The 21012-nt window shown below is 60.6% G+C and overlaps 1 protein-coding gene and 1 long non-coding RNA gene across 2 annotated transcripts in view; one reads left to right on the top strand and one right to left on the bottom strand.

Annotated features, from left to right (window-relative positions):
* The window catches only part of CACNG4 (calcium voltage-gated channel auxiliary subunit gamma 4), a 52924-nt gene that overhangs the window by 2903 nt on the left and 29009 nt on the right, over nt 1-21012 (bottom strand). Inside the window, exons 2-3 of the mRNA XM_059048533.2 lie at nt 8950-9033; nt 4035-4175 (exon numbers count right to left, since the gene is read on the bottom strand). Coding sequence (XP_058904516.1) covers nt 4035-4175; nt 8950-9033 — 225 coding nt within the window. The remainder of the gene's footprint in view (nt 1-4034; nt 4176-8949; nt 9034-21012) is intronic.
* LOC136793269 (uncharacterized) lies at nt 10914-20164 on the top strand. Its single transcript, XR_010838325.1, has 5 exons — nt 10914-11063; nt 14567-14686; nt 15501-15914; nt 19058-19328; nt 19988-20164. It is a non-coding gene; the product is annotated as an uncharacterized lncRNA (long non-coding RNA).

Raw genomic sequence — 21012 nt, 5'->3', positions numbered from 1 at the left:
CTGATGGGCGGGGCAGGGGCAGGTGGGCGGAGTAGAAGGCAGTTGGTGGAGCAGGGGCTGGTGGGCGGGGCAGGGGCAGGTGGGCGGAGTAGAAGGCAGTTGGTGGAGCAGGGGCTGGTGGGCAGGAGGGGGCAGATGGGCGGAGTAGAAGGCAGTTGGTGGAGCAGGGGCTGGTGGGCGGGGCAGGGGCAGGTGGGCGGAGTAGAAGGCAGTTGGTGGAGCAGGGGCTGGTGGGCGGGGCAGGGGCAGGTGGGCGGAGTAGAAGGCAGTTGGTGCAGCAGAGGGCAGATGCGCGGAGCAGGGGCTGGTGGCCACCCCCCTTTTTGGTGGGTATGTCTTTGTTCTGGCTGCTAATTTTAAGTAAAAGTAGTTGATTTTGAATGGGTAATGAAGTACAGAGTTTGGGTGAGTATATAACAAAACACAGGCTCTTACTAACCAGTTCCCCTCCTAAGGCAGCTACTGTTACCTTCTCTCGTATATCCTTCTCATATCCATACCCAGTCTCTCTCCCTCCCTCCATCTCTCTCTCTCTCTCTTCCATTTTTTTCTTTGCACAATACTCTTTGGCCCCTTGCCTTTTCACTCAACTGTCTCCGCGCGAGAGACAGTTCCCTATCAGGACAGGAAGAGCTGTCTCTGTCGTTCTAACTGCTCGTGGCTCCAACCCCGCCGCAGGGGCCTCCACCCAGGCCTCGGCTCTGGACGTGCAGGTGGCTTCCAGCCCTCGGCTACGAGACAGCCTTATGTCTATACCATTCCACACACACGTTGAGTAAAAATGTGATGAATTCCTTGAAGTGAAACTGCTGCCTCACTGGGTGTGTGCATTTAACAACAAACTTTTATTTGGGGATAATTTTAGATTTATTGAAAAGGTGTGAAGTCAGTAGAGAAAGCCCCTTTGCAACTCCTCGCTCCGTTTTCCCCCATTAACTTCCTACGTTACCGTGTACACTTGTTACAACCAGGAAGCCCACCTGGTGTGCTACTATCCATTTACCTTCCAGACTTTCCTCGGATCTCATTGGGGTCTCCACTAATGTCCTTTTTCTGTCCCACGATCTTGAGTTGTGTTTGAATTCAGAGTCCCAGCTCAAGCACCCTCCATAGCGGCACAAAATGTTTCATCAGCCTATAGTTCATAGTATCAAACTTCTGGATCTTTGCCAGTCTGGGAGGTGAAACTCAGTAGTGTGTTTATGTGATTTTCTCTCATTATAAGTGAGGTGGAGCAGAGCTGAGCTGCCTGGGTTTGAATCCTGGTTCTACCAACTCTCATCTCTGGAACTTGGTGCAAATTACTTACCTCTCAGGGTCCTCGCGTGCAAAGTGGGAATGCCAGTGGCACGCGCTACAATGGGTGGGTGTGTGGATTCAATGAGCTAATGCATACAAAGCACCACACCCAGCACACAGAGAGCATGCTTTGAGCTCTATTACAGCCTATTGTGTTCTATCTTAATGTGTTGCATCATCCTGGCCCCGCCCAGGTCCTCTGTCCATCCTCCTACTGCCCCAATCCCAGCAAGGATGGGTTAGAGTATATTCCCTGCTAAGGGCTCAGCGATCCAGCTGTAGGTCTGGACTCCTCGCCCCTTCCGCTGTGCTCCAGAAGAGCCCCCACTGACACCGGTTTTCACAATCACGGTTTGCTTCCTTCCGTCCCTCCTCTCCCTGCCTGCTGGCTTTGTCTCTCCTTCCCCTATTCTGCACAAGTCATAAGAATGCTCTGTAAATCACATCCCAACTGGTTCCATGTTCCCAAAGAAGTTACCGGCGTCCTCTTCTGACTCTCCCAGCCTTTAGACCATACTTCTCCTGAGGCTCTAATCATTTTCCACCTAGAAGTATTCACGGCCTGTCTCACCTCACTGCCGGGCCCTGTGCGTGACTCTGGGTCTGCGCTGCCTTGGCCCACGATCAGGGCTCCTTGATCCAGGGAATAAACTGGAACCAACGAACAGCCCCTTGCTTGCCTGCGTGGCCCTTGTGTTTCCTCGCTGCCACGTCCTCCCCTCCTGTGGCTAGACCTGTGCTGTCAGCTGAGCGTCTCTGCGCCCCGGGCTCCACAGCCCCTCTGGAGACCCACGGCATCTGGAGATGCCTTTGAGAAGGTCCCTCCAGGGGGAGCAGGCAGTGCAGGGGGCACAGTGCGCTTTAGAGGCCGTCAGGCCTGGGCTCAGCCTGTCGTTGCCGCCGGGTGACTTCAGGAAAACCGCCTGGGCCTCGTGACCACCTCCTCAGGAGCTGGGGCGATGGGGGTGCACTCGTGCAGCACTGGCACTGGTGTTAGTGGAAGTCCTCTTTCCTTCCTCGGTGAAGGAAAGGGGACAGGATTCAAACGCCATAGCAGGATTCAAGTCCACACCTTGAGCAATCTGCCTGCTTGGAGGAGGAGAGAGAATGGGGTGTGTCCCTGCCTTCCTGCCTTTGCCCCCGTTCTGGGCTAAAGTGAGGAGAACGCACAGGACAGGGACCTGGCCAGGAAGGAGCGTCCTGCTTCTTCCTAAGGAGATCCTCCTTCCAACACACGCACGCGCACGCACGCACGCGCGCACACACACGCACGCACACGCACGCGCACACACACACACGCACATACACACACACACACACACACACATGCTCGCTCTCTCACTCTCTCTCTCTCCTCACTCACATACATCCCCCGCAGATGCACACACACATAAATTTACTGCCCTGGAAGGAGACAAAGACTGAAGTGGGGCGGGAGAAAAAGCCCGAGAATGGCAGCCAGGAGCCCTGGCCCACAGATTCTGAGCCCGTCCCTGAGGAGCTGCGGCCCGCAGTCCCGCGATGCAAGCGGCAGTCACCTTCCTTCTCCAAGAGAAGCCGTGACATGAGATGGGGGTGAGATGACCTCTGGGGACTTCCGTGGGCCGCGCACCTCGCGGGCCCCGTCCCGGGCCAGTGAAGGGAGCCCGGCCCGGTGACTGGGGTCTCACTGTCACCCTCACGGGTGCCACTGGGCTGATTTAGGGCTCAGAGACCAGGCACAGGGACCCTCGCTCCGCTCCGCCTCACGGGTCCGGCGTGAGAGAAAGGCTCTTTGAAAGCGAGAACGCCCTTCAGGAAAGAGCTGCAGGCGGAGCCTTGTGACATTTCTCACGCTGATTTCCTGGAACGAGGCCTAGGAAGTCAGCTGCGCCTGCCGCGCGCGCGCGCAGCCAGCTCCTCTGCGCGCGCAGCCAGCCCCGTTGCGCCGTCGTCTTCAGCCCGCCGGGCTGCCCGGAGTTTTGAGGACGCCACTGGACGAGCCGTGCCCCTCAGACGGCCCTCCACGCCCCCAGCCCCAGCGACTCAGGCCGCTGGGCCCTCCCCGGGGCCAGGCGTGAGCACTGACCCGCCTCCGCCTGCAGCGCGCTCTCTGCGGACCCACCGGGCAGGGGGTGGGTCGGTCTCACCACAGCTCGGGGTGGGGGGCGCAGAGCTGCCGTGGCCCGTCTCGGAGCCAGGAGACTCGGGCGGTCAGGGAGGGCAGCTGGGCCCCCCGCCCCCCTCGCTGACTGTGCCCCAGGCACACTGGGCTCCTGCGCGCTCGCCGGCCCTGCGCCCCCCCTCGCCTTTACCCGGTCACCTCCTCCGGGCCCTGGCCCCTGAGCAACCCTCTGAGGCCGCCCCGCCCCCCAACTCAACCCGGCTCCCCGACAGGGGCTTGTAAGGCACCAGCGCCGCCCCTCCGTGGCCTTCTGCGCACCTGGACTAGTTATGCTTATTTTTCATTGAGGTGCAAGTCCCGTAACGTAAAATTAACCCTTTAAAGTGCACAACTTAGTGGCATTTATTTCATTCCCAGTCTTGTGCAACCACCACCTCTGCTTGTTCCAGAACATTTTCATCACCCAGAAGGAGACCCCATACCTGTTAAGCAGCCCCACCCCACTCCCTGCCCGACGCCCTGGACTTTTGACCCGCGTCACCCACGGCGATGTTACCATCTGCCCCCGCCATCCCCACCGCACGCCGCAGACGAGCGCTCAGTGCAGCGGGGACCAGAGCGGACGGCTCACCTGCGGCCACGAAGAGGATGCCGGCGCTGAGGACGATGTTGTTCTTGCGGCTGTGGAGTCTCCCGGCGCCGATGCAGAGCCCACCGAGCAGGAGAAGGATGGTGCTGAGGATGGGGAAGACGCTGGAGGCGCGCACGAGGCCTGGCCAGCAGGAGACACAGAGAGAGGGCCGTGGGGCTGGCCGTCCTCCTGGCCTGGCCGTGGGCGTGGGCCCCGAGGCTCTCAAGGCCCTTCCCCTGACTTTGAAGATTCCCATCCCGCCCTGGAGACCCGAGGCAGGTAGGGAGCTGCGGTGGGGCAGGGTGGACCACCAAGTGATGGCCCTGGCCTGCTGGTCACTCCCCCTGGGCGCCACATGGCCTGGAATCACATCTGCCCACGTCTCGGGCTCTCCCTGGATGTGGGCCCCACTTCTGCCAGCCAGACAGGGGGAGACCCCCCCCACAGCGCCACCAGGGAGGCCACAGTAACAGGCACGAAAACACCGTCAGACGGCCCGTCACAGCTCGTGGACCCCGTCTCCGTGAAGCCTCCGGGATGCTGGGGGGTGGATCCGAGAGAGGCAGCTCGGATGGGCGGCCGAGAGCACGGGCTTTGCCTTCGGTGGGCCTGGGTACCCTGCTTTGTGACACGCTGGCTGGGTGGCCTTGGCCAAGGTGGGGCCTCCCTGACACTGGGTTTCCCTAGTAGTGGAATGCAGTTGATAACAGGCCTACGTCTAGGGTGGGTTCTGTACATCTAACAGGCTTATTTAGCAAAGGCCCCTGCCCATAGCACACACTCCTTAAGTGACGGCCTTGATCTCCCCTCGGCCTCAACACGAGCGCCATCACCCCAGGAAGCTCCGGACCTCGTGAGGTCACCGAGGAGGAGGTGGCTGGACAGAGGAGCATGCCCACGGACCGCGGGGGCCCACAGAGCTAGATCTGCAGCTGTGCACTGCCCCGCGGGGCAACCGGGGCAGCTAGCTTCAGGCCACTTCGCTCCCCTCTTTTATAACCTGGGGAGAGTAGTAATACCGACCTGTAGGGGTTGAACTGTGGCCCCCCAAAATCTACGCCCACATTCTAACTGCTGGCACCTATGAGTGTGACCAGATTTGGAGAAAACTCTTTGCAGCTGTGAGTAAGTTAAAGATCTTGAGATGACACCGTCCTAGATTACGGCGGGCCCTAAGTCTAGTGACAACCGCCCTAATATGAAGACGAAGCGACACAGCAGAAGAGCCCATGGGGAGAAGCCAGGTGAGGACGGAGGCAGAGGAAAGAATGATACAGCTCAAGACAAGGATGCCGCGGCTGCCAGAGCTGGAAAAGGCGGAAAAGATTCTCCCCTAGAGGCTTTGGAGGGAGCACAGCCCTGGCAACGCCTGAGTGAAGACGTCTGGCCTCCACTCTGTGTGAGGGTGAATTTCTGTTGTTCTGGGCCCCCCAGTTTGTGGTAATTCATTACAGCCGCCTTAGGAAAAGAACACACTACCTGCAAGTGTTGTGATGAGAATCTGACGGAATAAGGTACATCAGGTGCTTAGTAGGGCCCTAGGGGATGCGGGCCCCCTTCCTGAGCATCTGGCTGGGAGAGGAGGCAGGAGGAAGGGAAGGGGCCCGTGAGCTGAACCCGAGCTCAGCCTCCCAGCCCGGGAGAAATCCGGCTCCGTGGACCCTGGCGGCCGGCAGGGGGCAGTGAGCTGGGGGCACCGGCAGGCCCCCCCTCCTGAGCCAGCTGAGCTCGTTGCGGCCTTCCAGCCTCTGAAGGCAGCGTTTGTCTCCCTGTCTGTAAGCCCACCAGTGTGTGCCCTGCTGCACAGAGAGGGGCTTGTCTGGGGCATTAAATGAAGCTCTTCTCTCCGCCTCCCCCTCCTCCACCCTCTGCCTTCTCACAGCCGCAGGTTTGGGGAGGAGGTTTCCTGTGGGCTTTTGAAATGCGCCTCTGATGCGTGCGGGCCGGCAAAGGGGCACCGGTCCCCCTCGATGCCCTCATCCTGCAGGTGGGTCAGAGGGGTTGCAGGGAGGGAAGCCTGGAGCCTCTAACATCTCCGAGGTCGGGCCTGGCCCAGAGCCGTCCATCCTGCCCGCGTGAGTCACGTGAGCACCATCCTTTGCCACGTGGGCTCACCCGGAGCTCTAGACGTGCAGGCACCGACCGCGGTGCAGGCTGGGTCTGCACAGAGCCAGGGGGCCGATGTCCAACCCGCGGCCCTGCGGCTACATCAGGCCCTGGCAAGGATCTGTGTTTGCCCAGAGGGTGGGCGTCTCCTCCTCGCTCGCCCTCAGGCTCGCCGTGGGCTTCCAGCAGCCCTGACACCAGCACTCCGGACTTAGCACAGGAACCACGCACCCAACCCGAACTGCGGAGCCTGGAGAAGGGGGACCAGGCCCAGGGCAAGAGGGACGGGAACCTCTTGAGGCCAGCAGGCTCACCAGAGAGAAACGGCAGGGAGTCAGGGAAACCCAGGCCGGATGGCCGCAGTGACCGCGACCTTGTTCTGTCCTGGCACGTTGCCCGCTCCCTCTGGCTCCAAGCTCACAGGCACCTGCACTCTGGGGCTCGACTTCAGGGCCAATTCTCGCTGTTTCTGCAGCCCCTGAGTGCAAAGCCACTTCCCCGATGGAGAGTCAGCTCTGCCCTCCCCACCGCTTCCACCAGCAGCCAAGATCACAGGCCCCAAAGCCATCACCCCTTCTCTTCCTCGGGCTCCTAAATGAACCCCGCTGGCTCCCCACGGCGCACAGCTGAGGAAACATTTCCTTGCCAAATGAGCCTGGATCGCTGCTGTGCACTTGCCATCATTTTATTTGGGAAAATGGTTGCTGGGGCCCTCCCAGCCCTCACGCCCTGCCCCGGGGCACCGCTGCTGGGGTTTGAGGACCGCAGGAGCCCGAAGCTGGATTGATGAGTCTGCAGCACAAGCTGGGTGTGCCCCTCCCGGTCCTCGGACCACCTCTCTCCATCCTGCTCTGGGCCCTGGGAGGCTGGTGCCGGGGACCGGATCACCGGGGTCCCTCGACTCCGGCTTTGGGAGGAGAGCGCAGGGGAGACGGTTATTCCCCTGGCTTCCTTCCTGCAGATGAGGACGAGGATAAGGGGGCTGCACTCTGTCATAAAGGCCACAGCCCCTGCCAGGCGGCCTGCCCTTAGAGCTCCCCTGGCGCAAGCGTCCGTACCTGCCTCTCCCACCTGTTCAGGCCGAGGGCTGTGAGGGGTCCTTCTGTTGCTGCTATAGCCCCGGTGTGTTCACCGTCCTTTGTAAGTGTCCCTTAGCCCCGCCCACACCTCTGTAATTAGTCCTTCACTAAATGCCCTTCCTTCATCCCATCAGAGCATCCCCTCTGCTTCCTGCCGGGACCCCAGGAAGCCACATCGTCTGACCTCTGGGCTGACGTGCCATGAGGCCCATCCAGAAAGAGATCCCAGCACTCTGAGGACCGTGAAGGGGAGTAAAGAGGCAGAGCCCGCGCCGACTAACCTCAGGCAAGTTCACGTGGGAAGCGGGGAGGGAATGGCGCGCGTCTCTCCAGGAGCTGCTTGCGCGCGCGGTCCCAAGGTGGCCGGGTTAGCAAATCTGCCCTCAGAGCCTCGGGGACCATCTGACTGCCCTTGGCCGGCAGACAAGGGGAGGTCCCGCGTCAGGGCTGGCTTTCACCAGCAGCCACCCCAGATGGCTGTGCAGGCCACGCACCCTGCAACTCACAGAGTGTAGTGTATACGCTGGTCTAAGCACGTGACATCCCTTGAGTTGTGCAGTGTGCAACCTGCACAGGCCTCTGTGGCGGCCCTGTGGAATATCATTTGCTGGGTTCAGCGGTGGCCCGCAGAGAGCAGGAAGAGAGTACAGGCGTGAGGAGGAGGAGAAGGGGAGGCAGGAGGAATGGGAGGCAGATCTGGCTAAATTGTTTCAGGGCTGGGCCTGGCCAGAGCAGCCTGGCGCGGCCCCAGGCTCCAGGGGAACCACGCGCGGTTCTGTCTCACTAGGTGACTCAGAACCAAAATCCTCTCTCTTAGAAAAGAAGGAGCCATTAGCAGGTGCAGAGCGAACCGTGCTCCCCCTGAGGACACTGGTATCGATTCTCCATAAATGAAGCCGGCCTGAGCCCCGGGGGGAGCTGCTGGGAGCAGCTCTGCGTGCGTCTCGGCTAATGCAAAAGGGGAAAGTGACTTCAAAACGGTGCCGTTTTTTCCATTTCCAGGTTCCTCCCCAGGCTGAGGCTCCATCCTTTCTCCCAGGGAGGTGCCCACGGGGCGAGATCTGGATTTAGGGGGCGGGGCGGGGTTTGTCCTTTGGGTTCCGGTTCCAGTCTGGGGGCCAGCCCCGCTGCAGGACCCGGGCCGGGCAGCTCGCGGGCTCCACCAGTCTGTGCCGGAGACACTCAGGGCCACGTCACCGAGGCTGGTCCGGCCACCTTCCTCGCTTTCTCCCACAGGCTGCCTGGCACCCAATGGCTGTTTCGGCGGTGACTTAATCTGATTTTTCAAGACTAGAATGCTGGGTGGGGACGGGGAGGGGTGGGCAGGTCCGGGGCCGGCCGGGCCATGCGCTTGGGGTGTCGCAGCCCCCAGGATGCCGGGCCGGGCAAGCCTACGTCCTGACCCCTGGACCGGCCGCAGCAATCAGTTCCTCTGAAGACAGCGGCCCCGGCGAGCAGGGATTCCCCCACCCTCACTGCACCTTCCCGGCCCGCAGCCAGGCGTGGTCCTAATCAGCCAAGTAACTCCACCGGGACACCCAGCACCACGGCAGCCTTGAACAGCACTCCCTCCTCTGAACTAACAACTCGGAATCAGAAAGGGAGCGAGGGGAGCCCCCGGGGACCAGCCCACTCCACCCCCATGGGGCCCATCTTCCTCCCCTCCAGCCGGTGACCCACCACCGGCCCCGCTCCACCCACAGAGGAAGCGAAGGGCCCTCGGCACTCACGCAGGAGATACTCCGAGCTGTCGTGGTCGTAATCGTTGTCCTCCGGGAAGTGGTTGATGCGGAAGCAGTGCCCTTTATAGACCCCTGCAGGGAGCGAGGGAAAGAACGGTGTAAGCGTTCCGTGGGCTCCACGTCCTCGCACCCCAGACTCGCTGGCCGGGTGTGCCTGGCTCTGGGCCTGGAGGGCACAGAGAAAGACCGCTCGGCGGGGGACGCGCCCCACGCTCACCATGTCACCGCGGTCCACGTCCGGACACCCGCGAGAGTGAGGGCCACCAGGACACAGGGACAAGAGGCCTCAAGCAGAACATCCTGGGCCAGCAGGACCCAAGGGGACTTCGGAGCCAAGGCTTGAGAAGTGACAAAGACCTTCCCAGCGGGATGCGGGAGGGGCCAGCCAGGCAGAGGCGGGGCCGCCGGTGCATCTGGGGAGGGTGGGAAGTCCAGCGCGGCCAGAGGTGAGAAGGACCCGTGCAGGGAGAGGGGCTGTGGGCCAGGATGAGATCTGCCGCCCACCTCCCCACGGCAGTGTCTGTCTGTCTGTCTTCCCCCTCCCTCGAGCACACAGCTACGGCGGCGAATCCCTCCTAAGTTACAGGCCGAATCTGCAACGTGACTGTAGTCCCCTCACCCTCACCCGGTGTGACGGAAGGGAGAGAAACTCCTGGAAAGGCCCAGACCCTCTCCTGCCTGGTTTCCCGCCTCGCTCGGAGAAGTAGCCTTTGAAGGACACCCTGAGTAGTTTAGTGACGGCAGGAGGACCGCCCAGTCCTCCCTTCTGGAATCTTCCGCCAGCTCTCCCAGCGCCTGCTCCCCTGCAGCGTGGGAGTGCCCGGTGCAGAAGCGGACACGGGTCGGGGGGCACAGGGTGCCAGGCTCTGTCCCGCCAGCCCACCCCTCAGGCCCAGACCGGCCCCCCGGCCCTACAAGGAGCTCGTCCTGACCCCCGCACGGGCCCGCCTGCTTTCAGCTGGAGGCCGTTCACGTGCTGCAGCTGCTGCTGAGCGTCTCGCTGACCCTCCCACGTCCCGGCCGGACCTCCCAGTCGGGCGCGCGCTGCAGGGAGCAGGGCCCGCGCCAGGCCCACCTCCGTCCCCGTCCTTCCCACGGAGAAGGGCCTCGATGAGCTGGGGGCACCTGCAGCACCCCCCGTTTTCCAGTCAGCTGCCCCCCAGCCTCCCGTCAGCTGGGCCCATGAGCTGCTGCCTTCAGAGAGCTCGGGGGCTGGTCTCCAGGCCACTGCTGGGCACAGTCTGAGGGTGTCAGGTGGCGCCTTGAGTGGGGTGCACTTCCACGGTGTCGTCTGAGCCGGGTCGAGCGTGAGCGTTTTAGCTACCTGCCTCGGTCTCCGGCTCCAGAGAACGGGGACAACCGCAGGCCTCATCTACGGGTCTCGGGAGAGTCACGTGAGACGTGAAGTGAAAGGCACTTCAACGAGTCTCGGCCCGCACTGATGGCTCGGGGGAGATTTGCTGCTTTGGGACCCAGACATCACCCACCCTCCGCTCCGTGGCTCTTACTCTTTGGTGTTGAGCCACGAGTACCTGTGAGCAAGAGGAAGGAGCCCCAGGGCAGGCAGGCGTCGGGGTGGCCAGAGCGGGCCGCTCCCCAGATTCAGGACGTTCGCGCAGATGCCGGGCAGCGTCTTCCAGGCGTGGGGGGGCGAGGCAGTGGCCTCCGACCTTCTTCCCTCCCCGCCTGCACACTTGTGGGGCTACTTTATGGGTCTAAACAAAATCACCAAGTCCCCCCCCCCATGGGAACAGTCAAACATTAAGAGGCTGAAAAAGAAGTAAATAATCTCTCTTCAGAGTTGATCTTCAGGGGTCAACAGTCGGCTGTGTGTCTTCCCACATGTGCACATGTGTGAGGCTCCCCGTTTTTTATTTTTATTAAAAAAAAATTTTTTTTTTCCTGCAGTACGCGGGCCTCTCACCGTCACGGCCTCTCCCGTTGCAGAGCACAGGCTCCGGACGCGCAGGCCCAGCGGCCACGGCTCATGGGCCCAGCCGCTCCGCGGCACGTGGGATCCTCCCGGACCGGGTCACGAACCCGCGTCTCCTGCATCGGCAGGCGGACCCTCAACCACTGCGCCACCAGGGAAGCCCTCACAGGTAACTTTTTTTTTTTTTTTTTTGCGGTACGCGGGCCTCTCACCGTCACGGCCTCTCCCGTTGCGGAGCACAGGCTCCGGACGCACAGGCCCAGCGGCTACGGCTCACGGGCCCAGCCGCTCCGCGGCACGTGGGATCCTCCCGGACCGGGGCACGAACCCACGTCCCCTGCGTCGGCAGGCGGACTCTCCACCGCTGCGCCACCAGGGAAGCCCTCCCCGTTTTTTAAAAATTAATCTTTTTACTTGGAGATCACTGTAGATTCACAAGCAGCTGTGAGAAACAGTGCAGGGAGATCCCATGCACCTTTCACCCGGTTTCCCCAGTGAGAACATCCCCACCAGGATCCTGACGTTGCGACAGTCAGGAACGTTCTACCACCTGGAGGATCCCTCGTGTTGCCCTTTTATAGCCACACCCACCTCTTGCCACTCCCCAGCCTCTGACCCTGACCCAGGGCAACCACTAAGATGAGCTCCTTTGCAGAGTTTCATCCTTTCAAGAAGGTTCTATAAGTGGAATCTTACAGCATGTAACCTGTTGGGCCTGTCTCTTTCACTCAGCATAATTCTCTCGAGATTCACCAAGCTGTGCTAAGTATCACTAGTTTGCTCCTTTTGACTGCTGAGCAATATTCCACGGCATGGATGTACTACAGTTCATGACACCTGGATTGTGTCCAGCTATTACACCTGCGGTTTCCAGCTATTTCCAATAACGCTGCTATGAACAGGTTTTGGGATGAACCTAACTCTTCATTTCTCTGGGCTAAATGCCCAGGAGAGTAATTGCTGGGTGACATGACAGCTGCGTGTTTGTTATAAGGGACAGCCAAGCTGGTTTCTCCAGGATGGTTATATCCCTTATTTTGAAAAAGGAATAATACAATACACTTTACTCTGTAACCTACTTTTTTCATGTAATAATGTATACACAATTCTCGAGGTCAATACCTATAGATTTAAAAAATCTGTTTTTAATAAAAAAGTAATAAGTTGATACTAATCCCAAAGTTGCTGACAATCTTAGAAGGAAAGAGCACAGGGATGAGGGAGGTAACGCTTTTGCTCCACCACTGATCGCGCTAAAACTACGCTTCGCCAGGAAACCGCGTATTTACATATTCGATCGGAAAACAAAGCAGGTTTTGAAACTAGCTTGCATGTAGACACGATAGTTCCAAATGCCCTTCCAATGTATTTTGCGAACTTCCACTCTGCATTTAGGGTGATGTTTTCTATTTGATAGAAACTGTAAATAGGGATCACACGGCCCAACATGTGAACAGATTTTCTGACACATTCTTTTTAGTGGCTGCATAATCATGCGTAGCTACGGTTCATCAATCCAACTATACGATAGGAAGAGACATTCCCCTTTCTTGGGGCCGCGTGTACACACCGCGGATCCCACCGCAGGGGGGTCTGCTCGGAGCGTGCTGACAGCACACTCTCCCATGTCCCCCCCGCCCCCCTCTCCTTTCCTAACTTCTCTCCACTCCTCCTCCCACACCAAGCTCTTGTGCGCAGACTGAAGGAACGAGCATTGCCTTGGGTTAAACTGTGTCCCCCCCGCACACACACCCTGCACCCCATGGCCCCCGGAAAACTCATGTTGGAGTCCTAACCCCTGGTCCCTGTGAATGGGACCTTATTTGGAAACAGGATCTTGAAGATGGAATCAAGTTGAGGCCACACTAACTTAGGGTGGCCCTAAATCCAATGACTGGTGTCCCTACAGGAAGAGGGAAACCTGGACCCAAGGGGAAAGGCTGTGTGAAGACAGAGGCAGAGGTTGGAGTGATGCGTCTACGCGCCGGGGGGTGGAAGTGATCGCGGGCAACCAGCCAAAGCCAGGAAGAGGCAAGGAAGGAACGTACCCGGCGTCTCAGAGAGGGCAGGGCCCTGCTGGCACCCGGATTTTGGACTTCGGGCCTCCAGAACTGTTCTGTTGTTCCAAACCTCCTGGTTTGTGATGGTCTGTCCCAGCAGCCCCAGGACACTAACACAGGAGTACTGCTGGGTGAGAGGCGATGCAACGCCTCGTTCGCTCACTGGGGACCAGCCTTGCAGGAAGGCAAGCAGACGTGTTGGCCCTTCCCGCTCCTCCGGCAGCAGCAGGGCCCACACGCAATGCTGAGGAAACCGCGTGTACTGCATCCGCAGAAGCATCTTCCTGTTGCAACGAGACTCATGCAGCCTCTCAGGCTCACGCTCCCAAAGCCCCTGGAGCAGGCTCCCCACCAGGGACTCAAACCCTCTCCCTGTGCCCTCCAGCTAGCGACAGGTGCCTCGCCACCTCCCAAGGCATTTCTGTTTCCAAACAGCTTTAACTTCAAGTTCCTGAGAGGTTGTCTGCCTCCACAAAACCCTACCCACGGGTGTTACGTATAATCCCTGGGAATGAAAGAACCCATCCTCCATCGTGCGTCACCCCTTCAAGCCACCGAAGAGAGGAATCGTATCCAACGGGATGAAGGACAGCTCATCTCCCAGCCGTACAGGGTTTGCACAAAAAGTGAGGCCCAACGTCGAGGACGAGAGCAGGCTGGCAAAGTGCCAAGAGTTGGGACCAGACGCGTCCCCCGGCCCCAGTCTAAAGAAGCAGGGTCTGGGGGGGAGGAGGGCACCTCGAGTAGAGAACGTGGGTATTTTCCCTAAACAAGCGTCCTCTCGAGGTCACCCATCCCCATGTACTTCAGCCGTTTCTTTATTGATGCTTCCAAGACCCGTGTCCAGCCCGGGCCCCTGCTCTGGCTCAGCCCAGGGGCTCAGCCCTGCCTCTCCTCTTCTTGGGCTCCTGTGCTTCTGCCCTCGGGACCTGCTCTCCCTGGACTCAGCCTCCCAGGATTTCTTCATGAGAACGACCTCACCTCCCCCAACCTGTGTTTCTCGAGCGGAGTGTTTTAGTCTGAAGGACTTCACATCTATCCCTGTCAAATTTAATTTTGTGAGTGTCGGCCTCAAGGCATTTAATAGGGGAGAAAATTAATGGCTGATGTGAGCAGTAAGAGAGAACGCCATTTCCCATCCATTTCACACGTGCTCTCTCGGTAATCGGGCCGTTTGCTGCGTTATCTGCTAAGTGATGAGCGGGGAGGCTCATTTTGAGATCCCGGACAGACCACACGGCAGCAATGCCGTAGCGCTCCCGGGCTCGTGGCCTGTGCTCTCAGGGACACGGCGGTCCTCTCCTTTTGCGGCTCAGGGAACCACTGTGTGAAGGGACTTCTTGAGACACGTGGCCCCAGACGAGTTACTTCCTCATCTGTTACAGCTTGGGAACTCGGCCCAAAGGAGTCCCTCCTGCTCTAAGATTCTAGGACTATTTTGTGTGCAGACGTTAACGTATCCATTCATCTACCTACATCATACTAGAGGTATTCCTCTAAGCCTAGGAAACGTCTGGAAAGAAATAACCTAAAAGGTGTCCACTGTTTCATTTCTCGGTGAATTCAGATTTTCCTCTTTACATTTTCTCTGTGTTTTCTAAATTTTCCACAGTGCCTGAAAATGAACCAATGAGGTTTATTGAAAGAAAGAAAAGAAACCGGATCTTTGACTCCAGAGAAAACGTGGGGCTGTGTCTGAAGTGACCGCAGGGCCGCCCCGATGTGGGGGCTGGTGAGTGGCGGGTGACCCGTCGGGGGGACACGTGTGTGGGTGACCTTTGGCCCCCGTGGGTGAATATCGCCACTGCTTGCCTCTGGGCGGTGACGGTCGTGCCCTGGGGTTACGCCCGGATAGACCCCGAGGGTGACCGACCCCCAGGACTCAGGCGGCCACGGGCACGTAGGACTTTCAGTGCGAAACCCAGGAAAGTCGCAGGCAAACCGGGCCGAGTTAGTAACCCTGAGAGTCACTTCCGGGCGTGACGTAAGCCTGCCTAACAGGCCACCTCAGAGGTCGGTCGCCATTAGCGGAACGCTGGAGGAAAGGATGTCAGACGGTGACTTGACAATAATGGCGGTCGTCGCGTAATCCCTTACAGCGGCCCGCGGGGCGTCTCCACAGGCACGACCTCACGGGCACCGACGTAGCGTCGGCCCCGGCTGAGCATGCGCGGGCACCCTGGGGCCCACCTCTCACGTCTCTGCCCGCCTTCACCCCGGCCACTCAGAGCGGCGACCAGCTCCCTGGGCTCTCGCCCGCCGAAGCCCCCCTTCAGCCGCCCCAGCTGCTTCTTCGCTTTATTGCCCGCGGCACTGGGTAGCTCGCCGGGGGGGATCTGCACACACACTCACTCGCTCGTGGAGCTGGAGGTTTGGGGGCGAGGGCCCCCCGGCCCCGGGGTGACCTTGGGGCCGGAGGATGGTAGCCGGTGGAGAGGCGCTCCCGCCCTCCACCCTTTCTACCTGCTTCTGGGGGCGGGTCCCTCAGGGCCGCGCCTCGCACCGCCTTTCCCTCTAGCCGGGTTCCCTCTCCTACCCTCCCCCAGGCCCGCTCCCCAGGACGGCCACCCGGACACCCCGCCTGCACACAGGCCCTGCCTTGGGCTTAGGGGAAAGCTGGCCCATCAGCCCATCTCACCTTTGTCAAAACACACCTTTGAAGATGCAAGAAAGAGGCGTAGAGATGTCACAAGCCCCGCTTTCCCAAGCTCCAGGGTAGAGGCCCAGCTCTGAGAACTAGGCCCTACCTTAGGCCGTAAAGGAAAGAACGTCTCTGCCTCGTTTTAGAGAAGAGGGGGCTCGGGGCGCCCAGGGCAGAGCAGCCGCTGGAACCCAGCTCGTGACGTCTCAGCACGTGTTCTCCCCAAGCGCCCGATGCCCACGCCCTTCCAGGAGTCCTCGCGGGAAGGGCTCGGATGCAGCGTGGGTCCCCCCCAAAACACATCAGGGGGTGAAGCCAGGTAACAGCCGCGAGCGCAGGCTTAGCTTTCCTGACAGTGAAGCAGGAGGCCAGCGGGCGTGCCCAGACCCTGGAAGAGGCAGCTCTGGGCGGCAGGGCCGGTGGAGGCCCTGTGGGCAAGGCCCCTTTGGGCTCCAGGACGGGTGGACGTGAGTCGAGTTGGCCCTCTGTATGGGTTTCCAGCTGTGCCGTTTCAGGGGGAGATACGGTCGGGCGGCAGGGGAGGGTTGTGAGGTGTTTTGGTTCCTGGGCTCTTGTCCCCGAGTTGAGGCCGAGCTCAAAGCCGAGGTCGGGGCTCCGGTGTGAGGCCCGCGTCTGGGAACAGGTGCTTCTGCAGCGTGGGGTGGGCGGGGTGGGCGGGGCGGTGCTCAGACTCGTGACTTCAGAACACCCCCGGTCAACAGAGGAATGGGAGAGCCCAGACGAGGCCCGGCTGCTGGTGAAGGCCACCCAGACCGGAGAAGGAGGTGAGGGTGAGGGCCCCATGGGGACCAAACACTCCAGCAGCCTTGTTTGAATCATCTTATGTGTGGGAAAATAATCAAACGACATGGAGTGATCTAAGTAGCTATCAACTTGGACTTGATAATAATTCGAGGTGACCGTGTCCTACCTAGCCCAGGTCAGGGAGGTCTCACTGGACCTGAGTCAGGCTGTCCGTACCAGCCGCAGCCCTGGTCCAAGGGCCAGATGGACCAAGCCCGTGTCTCAGGTGGGCAGGGAGGAGCTCAGAGCCTGCCTGGGCCTGGGCCTCCGCCCCTCCCGCATTTCCCCAAAGCTGCCCGGCCCCCGACCCTAACCCCCCCTGGGAAGCACGGGAACAGCCGGGCAGGCCTGGAGGCCTGTATGTTTCCAGGAGGGTACAGGCCTTGCCAGAAAGGACCCAGGGCTTTGTGGAGGAGGTGGGGGGCTGAGGGGTACAGGGCTGGACTGACCCGTGAGGAGGGGGCAGGACGGTGTCATCCTCAGGATGGGAATAACGTCAAGGGCTCACTTAGCACCTGTGTGTCCAGGCACTATTTAAGCACCTGACATCCGTTAACTCACTTCGTCTCCACGCTAACCCTGTGACGCAGAGACGATTACTGACACCATTTGCTACCAAGTGCCCGAGCCGGGATTCGAACCGGGGCCGCCCAGCTCCAGAGTCCGGGCCCTAACCCTCCCATACTCGGGAGGCGGAAGGGCGTGGCGTGGCCTCAGGGCTGCGGGTGGTTCTGATTGGCTGCAGCGTGTCGGGAAAACATGGGCCCTCGACATTCTCTATTGGTGGGAAACCTGTTCTCCCAGAGTCCTGGGCTAAGGGCACTGGCTCAGGTTCGAGGCTGCGTTAACCTCGCACTGGAAGTGGCGGTTTTCGAGAGTGGGCCCCCTCCAGTCAGTCAGCACGGAGAGGTCGGGGAGAGGTGGGGGAGGGCGCGAGGGCACAGCTTGGCTACGGTGGCAGCTTAGGGTTTTCCAGAGGTGCTGATGCGTACAGAGGGGCGCTGCAGGGGTCCGTATACGCCAAAGGGCAGAAGTGGACAGGCAGGCCGGCCCCGTGTTCCGGAACCCCGGCTGGCCTGGCCTGGGGGGAGAGGGGCCACGGGGATGCGACGGCGGGAGAGGCCGGGACGCGGTGGAGGCCCGCAGCGAGGCTGAGGAGACGGGGCCTAGGCGCACAGCCGCCGGGAGGGCGACGGCGTGGGAAGGCTTGAGGGGCAGCCTCTCCTGGAGGGAGCTGCCTGCGTGAGGGCGGCGGGCAGGTGCGAAAGGAAGGGGCAGCCCGGGACCAGTGCGCCTGTTTGGGGGAGACCCTGGCTCCCGGTCTTAGACGTGTCTGCAGACGAGGGGCCGGAGCCCCGGATGGAAGCGACCTCAACCGTTCCAGTGCGGAGAGGCAGGGTGGCTGCCGTTACAGAGCACCACAGACGCACCCACGGCCTCGCGGTTCTGGAGGCCAGAAGTCCTAGAAGGAGGCGCGGGCAGAGGCGGCCCCTTCCCAGGGCTCTCTGGGGCATCCTCCGCACCGCCCCCGTCCCCGGCTCCCAGTGGTTCGCTGTCTGCCGCGGGCACCCCTGGGCTTGAGAAGCATCACCTCGATGTCCGCGTTCACCTTCACACAGTGTTCTCCCCGTACGCCTGTCTGTCGCCAAAGTCCCCTTCGCACAGGGACACCACCCCTATATGACCAGGGCCCATGCTCACGACCTCATTTTAACTTGATTAGCCTCTCTGAAGACCCTATTTCCAACCACAGTCACACCCCGAGGTACTGGGCTTAGTTAGGACTGCCACAGGGGAATCTGGAGGGACGCGACTCAGCCCGTGACACCGGGTCAGGGGCAGCCGCGACTGGCCAGGCGTCCGTGCTCCCTGCTGCCGCCACAAAGCCCGGCTCCATGCCTCCCCGGCCCCGCCCCATCTCCGGCTCCCTGTAATTCCCCCTGCGCACGCGAACGCCCCCTCACCGTCTCTCCGCTCCCATGCTTATCTCCAAAGCACCTCCTAAGAACTGTGATTTCCCCGCTGGCACATGCTGGTGTTCTCCTGAGGGCTGCCTCTCTCCAGCTGTAAGGCGGCAGGCTGTGGGAAGCCTCTCCCCAGGGCTCCTGCAGAGAACTGCCAGGCTTGGAGTGCAGCGAGGGCTGGGCTGGACTTTCCTGGGGGAGCCTTAGCTCCCTGGCTTGTAAGTGACCCTGTGAGACCCCGTTAAGCATTACGGCCTTATGCATTATGAAGTTCCTTCGTGCAACTTACACCTTTGAGCACCCGCTGCGTGCTAGATGCTGGGGACTCCAGTGTGGCAGAGGATCTGACCACGGTCCTCCTTCCTTCCGGGGCTCAGGGCTACACCGGCTCTCTCAGCGTCCTTTGCGGGTAAATGGGCCACGGGAGCCAGCTGGCCAATGAGAAGTGGGCGGGAGTGACAGGCGTCCTTCCTGGACAGGTGGGGGCACCTCTCCCTCTCCACGGCCTCCCCCGCCAGCCCAGGGGGTGGTGGAGCCACAAGACGGGCCCAGCCTGGGGCCCTGAACCCTTTGTGGAGGAGAGCCATCCCTAAAGAGGACGACCCACCTTGCATCAAGGGCAGTAAGTCCACTTCGATTTCGTCTCAGACATTCTACGTTTTGGCATGTTTCTCTTTCACTGATAATCGAGAAGAAGAGACAAGACAGGCGTGGTCTCTGCCGTCCTGGAGCTTTCCAGGTACCCAGTCATCCAGGGACGCCTGAGGACGGGGTCTGAAGGAGGAGGCCAGAGTTTCAGAGAGCACGCCATCCGCGGCTGCAGAGGAGAGGTCAGGAGAGCTTCTCCTCGTCGGGAAGATGGGAAATGTCTTTACCACCTTTCAGAGCGGCAGCGGGGCCTAACCCTGACCCTGGCCCATGCTGGTCAGAGCACTTTCAGAAGATCCATCGTGATGATGTGGAGGGTAAGTCTATAGTTTTAAACTTCTCGTTTCTCGGAGCTGCCTGCAGAGACTGTGGAGTTTGGGGGAGAAGCCCCCATGTCCTCTCCATGGACAAGTGCTTGGGGCTCACAGCCTGCGCAGTTGCTTTGAGCCCCAGCGCCCGGGACGGGTTTCCCTCGTGCTCTTTTCTCCTTTCTAAAATGAGCTCGTGGGTCACTGAAGGGCCTCGCTGTCCTGCAGGAGTTGTTTGGGGTCTTTGTTTGGCTGTAGACCTCGTTTGTTCGTTTGTTTTTAAAAATATATTTATTTATTTATTTTTGGCTGCGTTGGGTCTTCGTTGCTGCACAGGGACTTTCTCTAGTTGCAGCGAGCGGGGGCTATTCGTCGTTGCGGTGCGCGGGCTTCTCACTGCAGTGGCTTCTCTCGTTGCGGAGCACGGGCTCTAGGCGCGCGGGCTTCAGTAGTTGTGGCGCGTGGGCTCGGTAGTTGTGGTTCGCAGGCTCAGTAGTTGTGGCGCATGGGCTTAGTTGCTCCGCGGCATGTGGGATCTTCCCGGACCAGGGCTCGAACCCGGGTCCCCTGCGTTGGCAGGCGGATTCGTAACCACTGCGCCACCAGGGAGGCCCCTGTAGACCTCGTTTATCCATTCAACCCTTTGCCCACTCTTTCCTTTAATTCAGTATCCATCTACTGATGCCAGGCCCTGCGGGGGCCCAGACGCACGGGTCCGGCCAGCAAGAACGCGTCGCCTGGTTGGGGAGGTGAAGTGTCCGCACCACCTCAGCACAGCGAGCTACTGACACGTGCTACGGGGGAAGCCGCAGGTTCAGGAGCTTCAGGAACGAGGGTTGGTGCTGGACGGGTGTCTGGGCAGCTTGGGGGACGGGCTGCGCTCACACAGAGCTGAGAAGTGAGCGTGGCAGCTGGGGGCGGCAGCAAGCGGGGAGCCCAGAGGCGTGTCTGGGGGGTGAGCTTCCGGAAGAGGGCGTGGGCGCAGGGTGGGTGGGCTGAGGCTGGAGGAGCAGGTGGGCAGCAGTCGCGGGGTGGCCTGGATCGCCAGCGAGGGTCCTGGATTCAACGCCATAGGCTCCGAGGTGTCGCCGTGCCTTTCCCGAAGCTGGAACCGTGTCCCCGTGACTAACGCAGGGACCTCTTGTCCCTCACAGCCTGGCACGTCTCTGATTCTATTCCCAGCCCAACCTGGTGGAAATGCGACCTGTTACATTGGAGGGCCCCATCCTGGGGCCCCTTGGGCGTCTTATTTTAGTCCCAGAGGAGCCAGGCTGCCTGGGAGACGCAGGCTCAGCTCCCCCGGGATTAACAAGCGCTCCCTTCATCGGCCCCCTCGCGTTGCCGTGCCTGGGAGGAGGGACACATTTAGACTTTGGCTCAGAGCCGGCAGCTTCCTGCAGCTGCCAGACAGACCGTGGCAGCCTCAGGGCCCGCGCGGGCCGGAGCATGGGCTTGCGTGGGGACCTCGGGTCAGCCCGCCTCACCCCTCGCTCACCGTCAGTCACGAGGAGAGACCGTCTCAACTTGCATCGCGTCAGACCCAGCAGGGGAGAATGGATTCCGCAGACACCTGGACCCACCCTCGGCTGCGGTCTGTAAGCAGGTGGCACACAGCGGTTCCCTCTCCGAGATCCTTCTTCGCTTCCCCAACACTCTAGGGGAGCCGCTAGGTCCAAAGGGCGCTCCCCCCGAC

Source organism: Kogia breviceps, chromosome 19, assembly GCF_026419965.1.
Source record: "Kogia breviceps isolate mKogBre1 chromosome 19, mKogBre1 haplotype 1, whole genome shotgun sequence".
Classification (NCBI taxonomy): Eukaryota; Metazoa; Chordata; class Mammalia; order Artiodactyla; family Physeteridae; genus Kogia; species Kogia breviceps.
Note: the sequence above shows the minus strand (reverse complement) of the source record. Positions and strands in the feature narration are given on the sequence as shown.